Consider the following 14,236-nt stretch of genomic DNA (forward strand, 5'->3'; position numbering starts at 1 on the left):
TATTCCCAAAGTAATTAATGTATGAGTTTCATATCCTCTGACATAACCTGAGCATAAGCGCCCCCCCGTTCCCTGCAAAGCAATTCAGTACCTCAATGAGCACTATGTTTTCCTTCCCCAAGAGAAGCAGTTCCATTTAAACTCAATTGATTCCCCACTCCTGGTTTCCAATCTTTACTTCTCTTTCATTCACCCCGGCGAGGAGAGCATACATTTTCAATGACATCAAATAAAAGGGCCGTCATTGGTATGGATGAGGAGCGTCCTCGGAGATTGAGGCACCTTCACCAAATCACCATCACAAAGAACAAGATAGGAAGCGCGGGAAGAAACAAGAAGCAGCGCGGCATCAAACTGTGGAAACAGATCCTTTGATATCACGCTTTTTTCTTTTTTTTTTTAGGCACTTGGAGATAGAACAGGAAAGAAAATGTGTTTAGTATGCATGGGGGAATTGTCTGGTCGGACCCACTGACAAACAGAAGGCAACTGAGGGGCAGAGATATGGCGGGCGGGGATGTGCGGTCGGGTTGTCTCGCACACAATACGCCAGTGTTTGTGAGGAGAGAGACGAAGCTGTGTCGAGATTGTTCCTCGCAATGTGGCGTTTCTGAAGCTTCTGTCAAAGTTTTCGCCTTGAAGCGCTGGCTCTCGTGGCGGAGCAGCAATCCTGAAAGCTCCGAGTGAGAGAGGACGACTCATCTGCTTCACGTTTCAAGAAATCCAGCCAGACACAGAGAGCCACTGAAGCCGCAAGATCCCCCCCTTGAAGTAGGACACAACCTGTCACTATCACAACACTTCAACCCTCCCCCCTTGAAGGCCGTATCAACGCTCAAACTCTTCTGTGCTTCTTCTTTTTTTTCTTTGCTCAAATGTGAGTCGCTATAGATGCCGGCAAAAAAAAATCTATAAATGTAAAAGAGTGAGTCGTTTCTACACATTCAAAGCCACCTCTTTCATGTTCTGTTGCCTTTTTTTTCATGACGAAAGAAGAACCAATGATTTTCTGAGCAGAAGCGACCGGAACAAAACATTTACAAGACAGTGTTTGAACCGTTGTTCAAGAGCAGGGCTTTCAGTAGGTTACCCACAGACGAGGAAAAGGAAAAAGAAAAGCCTTCATTACCCGGCGCATAAAGCCTAAATGGGAAAGGAGACTGTGGAATGGCTGCCTGTGTCTGATAGGGGAATATACTCAGCTCTGATGCCTTGGGTGTTCTGGCCTGCTGCACTCGGGGCTAGCACTGGACCATACAGATTGCTGCCATTATGGAAAGTGGGTCTGTGGTGGCAAATAGACCTCTCAAAAGGCAACGCACCCTGCTGGATGCCTTTGGCTTATTTCAAGATCTGCATATACACTATGATCTGATTTGCATGAAACCAAAGTACTAAAAAAAATGTATTTTAATGTAGTTGCTTGCTTTGTTTGTCCCCCCTGAACAAACTCAACACCGCAGGGTTTGTTTTTCTTGGCATATGCTTTGGATTCACTGGGACAGGAGTTAAGATTCAGTGTTTTAATTTCAAAATCTGCATGCAGACGCTCCTGCGCAGTATCAATTATCATTGTCGAGCGCGCTTGTGCGTCTGTGTGTTCACGGTCACGCAGGACTGGAGCCCGGCTGTGATTTATGCACGGCTCTTTCGGTGGCGAGGCAGTGAATCGGTTCGAGGCTCGCTGGAGTGAGTCACTGCGGACAAACAAAACACAGCCGACGCATCGTAATTGAGCGCAGAGTTCTCTCAGGTTTAACTTAAACTTCCATTTAGCCCGCTGAAGGCTCTTGAACCGGCACCACGCTGTGAGCGGGCCGAGAGCGGGTCAGGTGAGCTCAGTCTCTGCCGAGCGCTATTTGCGATAAAGGTCAGAGACAGAGGGGACGATATCACCGTTTCTTCTTGAAGAGATCCTTTGCCTTGCCAGATATTCTGCAGAGCTGTGTGTTTTTTTTTTCATATTCATTTCATGGAACATTTGATTTGGAGCCTCTTTGCTCCCGGAGGCTTTGAGAGTGTTCTTTTCTTCAATGCTCCTCTTGCCGCTGCTCTTTTGTCGCCATGGAGGTGGTTTTGTAACGGCAGCCCTTTGGCATTCTGTTGCCGTGTCCTCCATCACCGCATTCATGCCTCCTCTTCATCTCCCCCCTCGACGAGCTGACCGGTGCTTTTACTTTATCATCTCGGCCCGATTGCAGATCATTTGCGTGAACCGAAGAGAAATTGCGATTAAAACAAATTGTCTCTGTGCACCTTCACTTGCGACGTTTTTTTAAAAAAAAAACTCGCCTATTCATGCACCGCTGAATGAAAACTGGGAAATCTTCGCGTTGTCTGCTGCCGCTAAACAAAACAACAGCGTTTATTCAGCACATACAGCACGTAGCAAAGCAGCTTGCTGCATTATGCAATCGTTTACCACATTCGGTACGGAGTGGGAATTGAAAGGCAGAAATAGCGAATTGGCAATGAAGACACACCAGTTTCCCCCATTTACAGTAAATATGCGGAATATAAATAAAAAAATTGGCTGAACTCTGAGCTGAAGATTCTCATATAAGCTCACCCTGTAGGCCAGCTCAAGTCTATGTGAATCATCCAACACGTCAGATTACACTATCAGCGCTCCAATTATCAGTTTATCAGCGTACAGCACAGTGTTTACTGATTCACAGCCGGAAAGCTTATTCCCCCAACAGCAGATTTACTATCATTCTGTTACTAGTTATTATTATTCTGATAAAGTCTTAAATATGTGCAAGCTTGCAGTTCCTATGTACTGAAGGGTTTGTGGGGGGTTTGTTTGGGAATATAAAATGTGGAAACCACAGGGATGTGTTATTGGGTGGTGCAGTCGGCGCTGTGTTTAGGAGTGTCGCTTCACTGCAAGAAGATCCAGGGGGATTGAACTCTAAAAAGGCGAAAAAGAGGAGAAACTCAAAATACACTGAGCCCGTCTCAGTGTCGCCAGGATTTAAACTTTCAAACTAGTTCAAAACTGCTGCTGGTTCCCAGTTGATACCTATCGAATTCAGGGTCAAACAAAGAGGGCAAGTTAGCAGTTATGCTCCAGTGAAGACACTTGACTTTAAGAACACAAAACTAAAAAGTATTCTTGTCTGAATATAAGATACAATCCCCCAACAAGTACAATGTCAGTTGTTGTATCCCCGACTTCATCTATGAGGAGGAAAACACAACACCCGTGTGATTTTAATGTGATAAACTAAACTCATAAAAAGGTCAAATGACAGCGGGAATGGCCTTTAGGTCCTCAACGGCGGGTGGGTTTTTTTTCAACTTGAAGTATATTCTCTCTGCCATAAACTGTCACATTTATTTATCCCCGTTGTGAGGATCCACGTACTCAAACACACAAAAGCACCTCCTCACCCCCTGTGTCCCCCCGACGAGGCACCTCACGTTGGCCTTTGTTAGAGACCGAGAAGAGAGTACTACTCATTTCAATATTTCTGTGTTGAGGAGCTCATTTCCAGCACATTTGAATTGTCGTTAATTAATAATCAGCGGTTAATACTATTGTCAAAACTAATCTTAAATATTTTTTTGAAATTCGCCCCACAGTAATCTCCTTGTAACTTAACTTAATTGACTACTGCAAATTGTGTTCCCTTTGATCTACTTCATGAATTTCAACCTGCAGAGTATAAACACCCTCTTGCTAAAAATCAATTTGGCAAATTGCTTCAAAAGACACATTATTATTGGTGATTGCAGAATTTCAAGCACTGCCGCATACCTGAGCAGCAGGCAGCATAACGTTTTCTTTTTTTATTTCATGTTCATTGCCGTGTCAGTAGTCGTACCCTTCCACAATTATACGCAGTAATGAAGGCTGTAATAATGACTGATTTGGTGATATAATAGAGGAAGGTCGTGATCTGACTGAAAGAAGGATAATCTCTACACTTGGAAGCAACACTGTGTAATAATAACGAAATACCATTAATATATTTCATTGAGCTGACGCTTTTATCCAAAGCGACTTACATTTTTGCTCGATACCCTGTAGACACAGCAACGGGGAGCAATTAGGGGGAAAAGTGTCTTGATCAAGGACACATCAACATGGACCAGCGGAGCCGGGGCTCAAACCACCGATCCTCTGATTGAAAGACGGGCATGCTAAACGCTGAGCCACAGTTGCCAACAAATAAATGCTTTTACAAATGAAGAGTTGAACACATAAGCAGCAAACATGCTGATACACTCCAGGTTTGTTGTAATGCTATGGCCGGTCTGGTTCACGGTGGCTAACGTTAGCTAACTTGATGAAAATGAATGTGCAACTGAAATTAAAGAGTTTTCAGACTCTTCTCTACTATAAACAGCTGGTTTGGATATTGACAACAATGGACCTGAGCTATTAAATTATATATGTATATACATTTCATACTGGAATTGTAACTCCTGTTAAAGAAAAGCAATTGTGAGTATGTCATATGCTATATTTTGTATTTCAGACGCGACAAAAGACTCCCTTTGCAAAAGATCTTAATTGAATTTTTGAGATTTTTCAAGAATCACACCTTGTGCTCAATTTCCCCCAGTCATCAGTGCTCAAAAAGGTTTTAGGGATTTCAGAGGGAAATCCGAATTACATTTATCCAAAGTGTCATTTCATGTGGTGTCGTGTAATTGATTTAATGCAGCTTCTTAACATCGGCCAGCCTCAGATGCGTCTGACAGTCCTCGGGTTAATGGTGTGAAAACAGGGACCCTGCTTTCTCCAACCTGTCAAGTGGTAATTGGCCAACAGTTTCCTTAAATTGCAGTCTGCCACAGGGACTGCAAACTCGTCTCAAATTGTGGACAAAATAATTGGTGGGGAAAGGACAAGGAGAGCCTACAGTGAACATGAATCCCGGGCTTCCATTGCAACATTTCAATACCAGCTAATGCAATAAAAGTATATTTCTTACGCTGATCAAGTGTAATAAATGTCAACGATGTGTTCTTGTCTTTCGCAGGTTATTCCTCCGCGCACATGAGAGAGACTCCGATAGGAAGACAGTGGCAGAAACAACAAGATGAGACCGTTTAATGATGGTAACCGCTAAGGAGAAAAGCACAAGCCAACCTGAGGCGGTTTTCACTGCAGGCAAACCTCAATGAAAGAAACTCAGTGTAAAGGCTGATTCTCAACATCTTTCTTGTTTGGTACATGGGGACATTACCATCCATCCATGAGGAGGAGACAAATAAAAGGATTGTTTCTGGCTCGGAGAACAGTTGCACATCCGGCTGACGTTCCAACAAGATCTCAGCTGCACTGAAACCACTGCGGTATCACCTTCCTCTCCTTTTTTTGGGCCCTGTACATGACTTTTAGAGAAGCACCCATGGCCTGCAGCTTAGGTGTGGTGATGAGTGCCTTGTTTTGGTCCGTAGCCATTGTGTATTTGACTCATATCGGCAGAGTCAGTGGAGACTGCTGGTTAATCGAGGGTGAAAAGGGCTTTGTATGGCTTGCAATTTGTAGCCAAAACCAACCACCTTATGAGGCCATCCCGCAGCATATCAACAGCACCATTGTGGACCTTCGTCTGAATGAGAACAAAATTAAAAGCATCCATTATTCCGCTCTTAGTCGCTTTGCCAACTTGACCTACCTGAACCTGACGAAGAATGACATCTCTTACATAGAGGATGGGGCCTTTTCTGCTCAGTTCAACCTACAAGTCCTTCAAATGGGATTCAACAAGTTGCGTAACCTGACAGAGGGGATCCTCAGGGGTTTAGGAAAGCTGCAGTACCTCTACCTCCAGGCCAACCTGATTGAGACTGTGACACCCAATGCCTTTTGGGAATGCCCCAACATCGAGAACATCGACCTCTCCATGAACCGAATCCAGCAGTTAGACGGGTCCACGTTTACCAGTTTGACTAAACTGACCACCTGTGAGCTGTACACCAACCCCTTCAACTGCTCATGCGAACTGCTCGGTTTCGTCAAGTGGCTCTCAGTTTTCCCAAACAGGACGAATGACCGGATGGTCTGCGACTCCCCGCCCGGCGTCTCCGGTTATAGTTTACTGAGCCAGAATCCGAACAATCCGACGTTTCGAAATGCGCTCCACATGCTCACCACCGTGTGTACCGATGACTACGTCACACCGTTTATTCCCATGCCCCCCGAGTCCACGACACCGCCGCCGGACATGACGCTCTGTGGGCTGGAAGACTGTCCCTCGGGCACAGAACCAGAAGACATCACCATCAGTACCTACAGCCACGTGGAAGTAAACACTCTGATGAAACTGAAGCAAGTATCGAATACAGGCGCCACCATCACGGTTCAGATTCCTCACCCCTTCAAGAAGATGTACATCCTCGCTCTGTACAACAACAGCTTCTTCTCCGACATTCAGAACCTGAAAGACATAAAGGAGGACATCGAACTAAAAAACCTCAAACCCCACACCAACTACACGTACTGCGTCAACTCGATACGTAACTCTCTTCGTCACAACCACACCTGTCTGACAATCACGACTGGCACTTTGACTGGGATGGTTAGAAATGTGAACAATGCAACTGCCACTCACTACATCATGACGATTTTGGGCTGCCTCTTCAGCATGGTCATTTTCCTGGGCGTGGTCTACTATTGCTTGCGTAGGAAGCGTCAGCGAGACGAAAAGCACAAAAGAGCCGGCAGTCTGAAGAAAAACATAATAGAACTGAAATACGGGCAAGAGCTGGAGGGGGCAACTATTTCCCGAATGTCGCAGAAGCAGTTGTTGGCCGGGGAGAGCATGGCGCGTATGCCATACCTGCCATCCGCGGCGGAAATGGAGCAGTACAAATTCCAAGAGATAAGTGATACCCCGAAAATGATGAAAGGAAATTACATGGAGGTGCGAAGCATGGAGCACCACGAACGCAGGGAGTGCGACATGGGAATGCCTGGGAATAGCCAGGGGTCGGTGGCAGAGATCTCCACCATCGCGAAAGAGGTGGACAAAGTGAATCAGATAATCAACAACTGCATCGACGCTTTAAAGTCAGAGTCCACCTCCTTTCAAGGGAAATCCGGCGCGGTGTCCACCGCCGAGCCCCAGCTCGTCCTAATATCAGAACACCCACAGAATAAATCTGGCCTTCTTTCCCCGGTGTATACGGACAGCTATCACCACTCGCTGCAGAGGCACCGGTCCTCTGACATCTCGCCAAAGAGGCCCAGCACTGCCACGGGAGGGCCCATGAGAAGCCCGAGGCCTTATCGCTCTGAATCCAAGTACATAGAGAAAAACTCCCCGAAAGGAGAGACCCTCCTCACTGTAACGCCCGCCGCCGCCATCCTGAGGGCCGAGGCGGAGAAGATCCGTCAGTACAGCGACCACCGGCACTCGTACCCCGACGCTCAGATCGAGGAGCTCGAAGGACCCGGCGGCCACAAATCCTCCATGTTGGAGCCTCTCACTCACTCCCGCTCCAGAGACTTGGCATATTCCCAGATGTCGTCGCATTATCACAATCTAAGCTACTCCTCCAGCCCCGAATACTACTGCAAACCCTCGCACAGCATCTGGGAGCGATTCAAACTCCACCGGAAACGGCACAAAGATGAGGAGTACATGGCCGCGGGCCACGCTCTGCGTAAGAAAGTCCAGTTTGCAAAGGATGAGGACCTGCATGATATTTTAGACTACTGGAAAGGTGTTTCATCCCAACAGAAATCATAACCTCTTGAGGTGTTTTTAAAATGGACCACACGTTGCAGAGATGACACGTGAATGCCATCTTGACAATTTAATCAATGGATACTTCCGTATTATAATCAACTCCTCGCTCACGTATATCACACTCTCTTTTGACTGTGAGGAAAATGGGTTCAAGAGTCTTTAAATTTGTCATATTATGTAAAGCATTCATCGGGAAAACTTTTATCGATTGAAGAGAAAATATATTGCAAATGAATAATATATATATATAAATAAATATATATATATATGTTACAATGGATTATAGGTTTTTGGGTATCGCATGGCCAAGTCCTGTGACAGTGGATTTGCTGTTGTGTAATATGAAACTACTATATGAAGATATGTCTACTGAAACCTCGACAGTTTTTGAGGAATTATTTGGACCCTTCATTCGAAAAAGAACATTTTCTTTCTTCCCTCCCTGCATATATTTAATTCAACAAAAACTATGTACAGATATGGGTACCTATATTTGCAATGTTTGCTGTGTAAATGGATAAGTGTTAGTGGATGAATCAGGTTTATCAAATGGAGCTCTGTTCATTTAGAAGAACTTGTTGCTGAAGAACGGACACTTTGAACCTTTTGTCATTCTAACCATCACCGCCTGTTTTTTTTAATTTTTTTTTTTTTTTTACATGCATTTAAAAGATCCAGACGGATTCAGTTTTAATGTCCCCTCTTATCACACGACGCAGTATTCACTGCATGGACTCTGACAGACTTAATGCAGACGAGATGCAGTGTGGTCCACGCTGTGAGGAATCATCAGTTTCTTGAACCATCATTTGTATCTTTATTACCAAAGTAGAGAAAGCTGAAGTGTTTACAATATTTCTGCACGGTCTGAGAATCGTAAGAACATCCAGCAGTAGGTCCATTTTCCTTTTCTTTCTTTTTTTGTATTGTATCAGTTACTGAAGACATTGGGAAACATTAATATCCACATCCAGGATATGGCACTGAAAGCCGAGTATTAATCACGAACATTTTAAAAAGGGGAGGCAGCTGTTCTTCGTCACTTGTTGTTTAGAGGCCGCTGCTCGTCCCTGCAGGAGAGCCCGATGGATGAATGTAACAGATACATATTCTGATCTGTCTACGGCAGCTTTTATGTAAAAAAATATATATTTATTTCATGCTATTAACGACTGTGTTTTTTCCTTTGCTTCAATATTTCTTCCAGCGTGTTGAATTGCATAATGTTTGATCCGATTAATGCTGGAAAGTAGTTTGTTCTCCGGATGGGCCTTGTTGCTTGCTGAGAGGTTTTGTTTTTATTTACTGCTAGGCTGTAAAATCTTTTTGTATATTATGAAAGCTACGTACCAGACGAATATCAACGTGCTATAGAGTAAAAATTTGAGAATGTGAAACTGAATCCTCTGACTTACTGGCTGTGAATTTGTATATCATGACTTTTTTTTTGTTTTTAGTAAATATTAATGCTTTTTTTCCTTTGTAAGGTGTTTATGTAACGTATTTTCCTAAACAGGCTCATGATGACTCACTCCATATTCTCGATCTGGATTTCAATTCTCCCACTCATCTGAATTGTAATAAAGTAACACTAAATGTACTGTCAATGCAGGATGACGGGGGTTTCTAAAAAGTAAAGAACAGCTCTTTGAGGTGAAGCAGTGAATATTAAACACTTTGATATATGAAGGGAAAGTAGACCGACTCTATGTAGTGTGTGTGTTGAGGTGATAGCATATTATTAATCTCCCTTTGGTCATTGAGTGTGTAAGTATAACTGCGGGCATAAGCTATCCCTTTTGTGTGTGTTCTGTCTCAATGCTGCATCCATTTCATGGAAGTGTGTCATGACGCTGCTTCTACTCATTGATGTGAAATGAAGCGTTCATGAGCCTGATGTGAATGTGTTATGTAAGCACCTTCTAAAGTGGTAACTTGGTTGTCTGACTTAATATTTCAACCGCCTTAAGATTTTTGGGATATGTGTATAAGTGTAAATTTCCTTTTGTTTCATTTCAATGTTGATATTGTTGACGAGTCTCCATTTGTTGTTATTTTTATAAAAGCGTTTCAGTATCCTCTGAGAGCTGTCAGGTTTCTAGTTCATTTAGCTATCTAGCGACATGTTTTTTATACTGCATATTGTAGCACTTCTGTGTCTAATAAGCGTGTTGATGAAAACCTTTAGAAAGATCAACCGTGGTTGTTCAAGTGCATCAAAACAAACAAGAGCACAAAAAATGTGTTTTTTTATTTTATTTCTTAATACTATGTTATCTGCTTTCAGACAAAGTACTGTGAAATAAAGTTAAGGGTGCACATACAATAAACGCTAGCATCGTTATTATGACTTCAGGCCAGAATCACTTCAAGGCTATTGAACCACCGGGTCCAGCTCGGCTGCCCGGAGACGATCCGCTGCCATCCTCGCCGGCAGGAAGACGACCACCTGCTCCTTTCTCCATTCTGCTATTCATGAGCTCTATTTATAGCCCCATAATCTTGTTTTTTTTAGTTTAGAGGGTAAAAGAAATTGCAATAGTGGTCTTTCCACAACCTTCATACGGTATTTTAGTGTGTTTTTTAAGAATTGTGACTAAGATAAATCCCAAAAAAGACTTTAAACAATGAAAAACAATCTATTTGTTGGTGTTTGTGGTGGACCAACTATATAAAAGAGACATTATTTCTGTATATAGTGACCTCTAGAATGTATATAAATGCACAAATGTATTGCAATATTTAATAATGCATTGCATTTGTTACCAACTTACGCAAACAGCAAAACAAATGCTTCATGTTTGCAGTTTGTGAGATAAAGAAATAGAGAGAATATAAAACTGTATGAAAGAAAAACAAAGGTAAGGAGGAAGCTATCTGATCACAAATACAAAGTTTAAATGTTTAAATTGACTGATCCTCTGTTACTGTTGTCAGGTAACAGACAGATGACATTTGATAAATAAACACAAAGCCGACCGGTAAGCGTCACCGAGCTGCTCCGCTGGGGCCGCGTCACAGCAAACAAACAAAGATCCGGCTAATGACAACAGCTGTGCTGTGTGATCAGCTATATTGCCATTTAAAATGAGTGATGACAGAGAAAATTACAGATGACAAAGGTGCAGCCACTCAACATCTGATACCACAGCTAAAGGAAACGTGTGCGTGATCGTGAAAGACGCACACACAAACACAAAAATATACAAATGTACGGGTGAAAAACTGATTTTTAGAGATCTTTTGAGATGTTTCCAGGAAACGTGGAAACAATGACGGAGCCGAAGCACGACCGCAACATGGCGACTGATCGATCACTTGATTTTATTTATTTATTTGAAGAACCAAGTTAGCAAGAAATCCTATTGAAGCATCTTGTGTTTATCAGAGATGTGTTAAAAAAAAGTTTCTTAGAAATAAGTAAATCAACAAGAAAAAGGCACGATGAAGACCCAAAATGACAAATTAGTTTGACTAATTGATTAAGACGGGGGCGGCTCCACAGGAGACGTCCAGATCCATTTGACATGAATCACAAGATGCCGTGAGGCTTTACTGAAAGCTACCATGAGGAACTTCCATTTGGTGTAGGTTTTGCTGGTTCCTGTGGACAAAAGCGGTCGTGTTTTATCAAAAAAAACGTTTGACTTTACTGCAACGGGGTCTGTCAGGCGGCCCCACGCGGTCCTGGTTCTGGTTCTGGTTCTCTTGTGCCTGCTGTCTCTCCAGTGAGCAAAAAGATGGTGCGAGATGACGCCCTGATACCGGCCGGAGGATAAGCCGCTGCCGCCGGGCGCCGAGCTCTCCGCCTCCCGCCGGAGCCTCCGACCGACAAAAGGTGGCAGCGAAGCCAGATCTGGGTCGCTCCACAGCGGCCTGGAGTCCCCAAATGGAGTCTGAGCTGAAGGAGTTTCTGGTCAACTTGAATGATTTCATCAGATTTCCCCCAGAAACTGGAACCAGTGGCTCCAGTGACAAACGTTACCAGTATGGAGATAGCCAATCTTTTCCTTCGATGGCCTCTTTTAGTTGTGTAAGTCGTATAGAGGCATCAGTATCACATTGAGACTGTTTCCCAACCAGCTAAAAGTTCCTGACAGTAACTTTAAGCATTTTAGGCAATATTGTTGTATTTTATATTCAAGTTTAATGAGTCAAACACCTCTATTAGTTTGGGAGAAACCCGCCCCTTGACACAGCAAAGTGTGTTCAGACCCGCTGCCATTTTCCCTCATTAATGCACAAATGTATGCAGCGAGGTGCTCAATAATCTAAATTAAATATCCCCTATGGATTGAACCTTTTGACTTAGGTGTGAACCTTGACTTGTTCTTGAGTAATTAAACCCTTAAATTTCCTGCTACACACATCTGGAGTGTGACTTTCCAGGTGGATTCTTGTTTTCACACACCTCCTTCGACTCAAAGATAACCAGCAAAGCTGGAGATGTCCCTAAAAATCACAATATTGCGTGTACACTAAGCCTGTCACGACGTGTTTTACATGTTCTACCGTGATTAGGGTACTAATGACATTAAGTACTGAACTGTGGATTAAAAGGTATTAAAACTGAAGCCTGTGTTACGTATTTTTCTTCCACCTGATAACGGGACAAACAGACAACGCGCTGCAGTTCGGTGGTGATATTTCCAGCGATGAAATCTTTGATAGAATATTTTTCCCCGGTACTGAAAACATGAACAGCATCTGTTGGGTGTCAATGACAATATCAAAGGTTCTTTCCTGGCCATTTTACACCCATCATACAGGGAGAAAATGTTTTCTTCTCCTCAAACAGCCTCAGTAGACCGTGAAAAAATGTAGCTGCATGTTGCAGGAGCGCTGCCATTGTCATGGATTTACAATTACAACTATGACTGAAGGTGAAAGGCTTCTTTTCAGAGCTTCTCTTAATGTTCATACTCCCACCTTTTGACTAAAAGCAAAAGTCTCGCTCCATTCACAGTGTTAAAAATCTCAATATCAAAGATTCTGTACGCTTCCCGGCCCTCGTTCTGCTTTCTCGAAGCAGAATATGAGCAGCAAACATCTGCAGGGCTTCTTGATTAGTAGAGGCCAGTAAACAAGTCAAGGTTCATGTCCAGACTGCCTTCCATGCGGCGGCAGCGGGGTAACGCCTTGGTTTTAAATGTGTTTTCCAACTGGTTCACTTAGTTGACTTTGGTCCTCATCAAAGCACAGTCAATTCTAATTCTCCCGATAAACAACAAGAGTTCATTACCTGAAACTAAAAGGAGTCTTTCCTTTCTAAAAAATGCAATGAAACAGCAACAACAAAGCAATAACCATATTGCTTCACTTCCCTCCGCTTGACTCGCCTCGGCCGTCGATAGCTCGTTCGCGGCGCTGCTTCTGCTGCCTTTCTTTTGCAATTTGCTTGTTTGTTTTTTCCTCGAGGGAAATGAAGAGGAGAGACTGTGGAAGGCGTGGACTTTGATTTGTTGTTGGTATTCACATCACTGAGCAACAGAGGTTAGCGTTGAGGCCTCAAATTACACACAGACTGTGCTGAGAGAAGAGCGCGATCGACCTCTAGCACTGGGAAGTCGTAGAGATGCATTTTAAAGTACGACGGCAACAATTTGAAAGTGAAAAAAGGGACACAAGCTCAATATATCTGTCCAAATTGGAGTATTCCAAAGGATTAATGAGTAACCATCAGCCAACACATTGTGCCAGTGTATGACTCAAATAAAATTATTAATGAAGGCGCAAAATTCCAAATATGAATGAAGTATTTATTGAGCCCAAAAGTCCACACTAACGGACTCACAAACCTTGTGCTACGTCCACTTTTGAGCCCTTTATGCACACTAACCAAAAGTCTGCATTTCTGCAGACTGGTCTGAGAGAATTACCCACAATTCATAGTGTTGAAACAAGGTAAAGCACGGAGGGGTGTGAAAATGGACACAGAAAGATTCATGATTCAAGATGGTTCATAGACACATGAAATGTAAATGTAAGCACAGATGAAAACACACACCTGGTTCACTCATCAACCATTTATTTTACTGTCTGAAGCTACAACAACAAAAAAATCTATAATAGAACAACAAAAAACTGCTGTAATCTTGACAATCCCTGAAATTTATAGATGCAAAAATGACCGTTTTAGACTGTAACATTCGTGTCCAACATGTGCTGCTTCTGTAGTTTTCTGCTTTGAAGCAGGCCTCAACAGAGATGTCTTTGAACTTGAAATCCATCCAAATCTATCATTTTGGCAACTGGACGCTCGGTGTGTGCAACACAACAGCAGCTCAGTCAGCGCAGAACGTGAATCACGACATTTTTAAAGCGGGAAAGGGACGTTTCAACGCCTCTGACCTTCACCAAACACTGGTGAAGAATCGCGTTGAGCATTACAGCTTAAGTTCTTAAGTAAAAATAAGCAACTGAGTGTTTATTATGAAGGGAATAATGATGGCAGAACTGGAGAGACCTCTGTGCGCTGATCACAGAGGCTTTATCCTGAACTAACAGATATGTTCAGGGGACAC

At 43.2% G+C, this 14,236-nt stretch overlaps 1 protein-coding gene across 1 annotated transcript in view; it reads left to right on the forward strand.

The window, feature by feature from the left end:
• elfn1a (extracellular leucine-rich repeat and fibronectin type III domain containing 1a) overlaps positions 1–10,020 on the forward strand; it is a 63,070-nt gene extending 53,050 nt beyond the window's left edge. Inside the window, exon 3 of the mRNA XM_068577817.1 lies at positions 4,995–10,020. Coding sequence (XP_068433918.1) covers positions 5,346–7,712 — 2,367 coding nt within the window. The 5' untranslated portion in view covers positions 4,995–5,345 and the 3' untranslated portion in view covers positions 7,713–10,020. The remainder of the gene's footprint in view (positions 1–4,994) is intronic.
• The last annotated feature ends 4,216 nt before the right edge of the window (positions 10,021–14,236 follow it).

The sequence above is a fragment of the Clinocottus analis genome, unplaced genomic scaffold (genome assembly GCF_023055335.1).
Source record: "Clinocottus analis isolate CAN_PGR_092001 unplaced genomic scaffold, fCliAna1.0.p SCAF_16, whole genome shotgun sequence".
In the NCBI taxonomy this organism is placed as follows: domain Eukaryota; kingdom Metazoa; phylum Chordata; class Actinopteri; order Perciformes; family Cottidae; genus Clinocottus; species Clinocottus analis.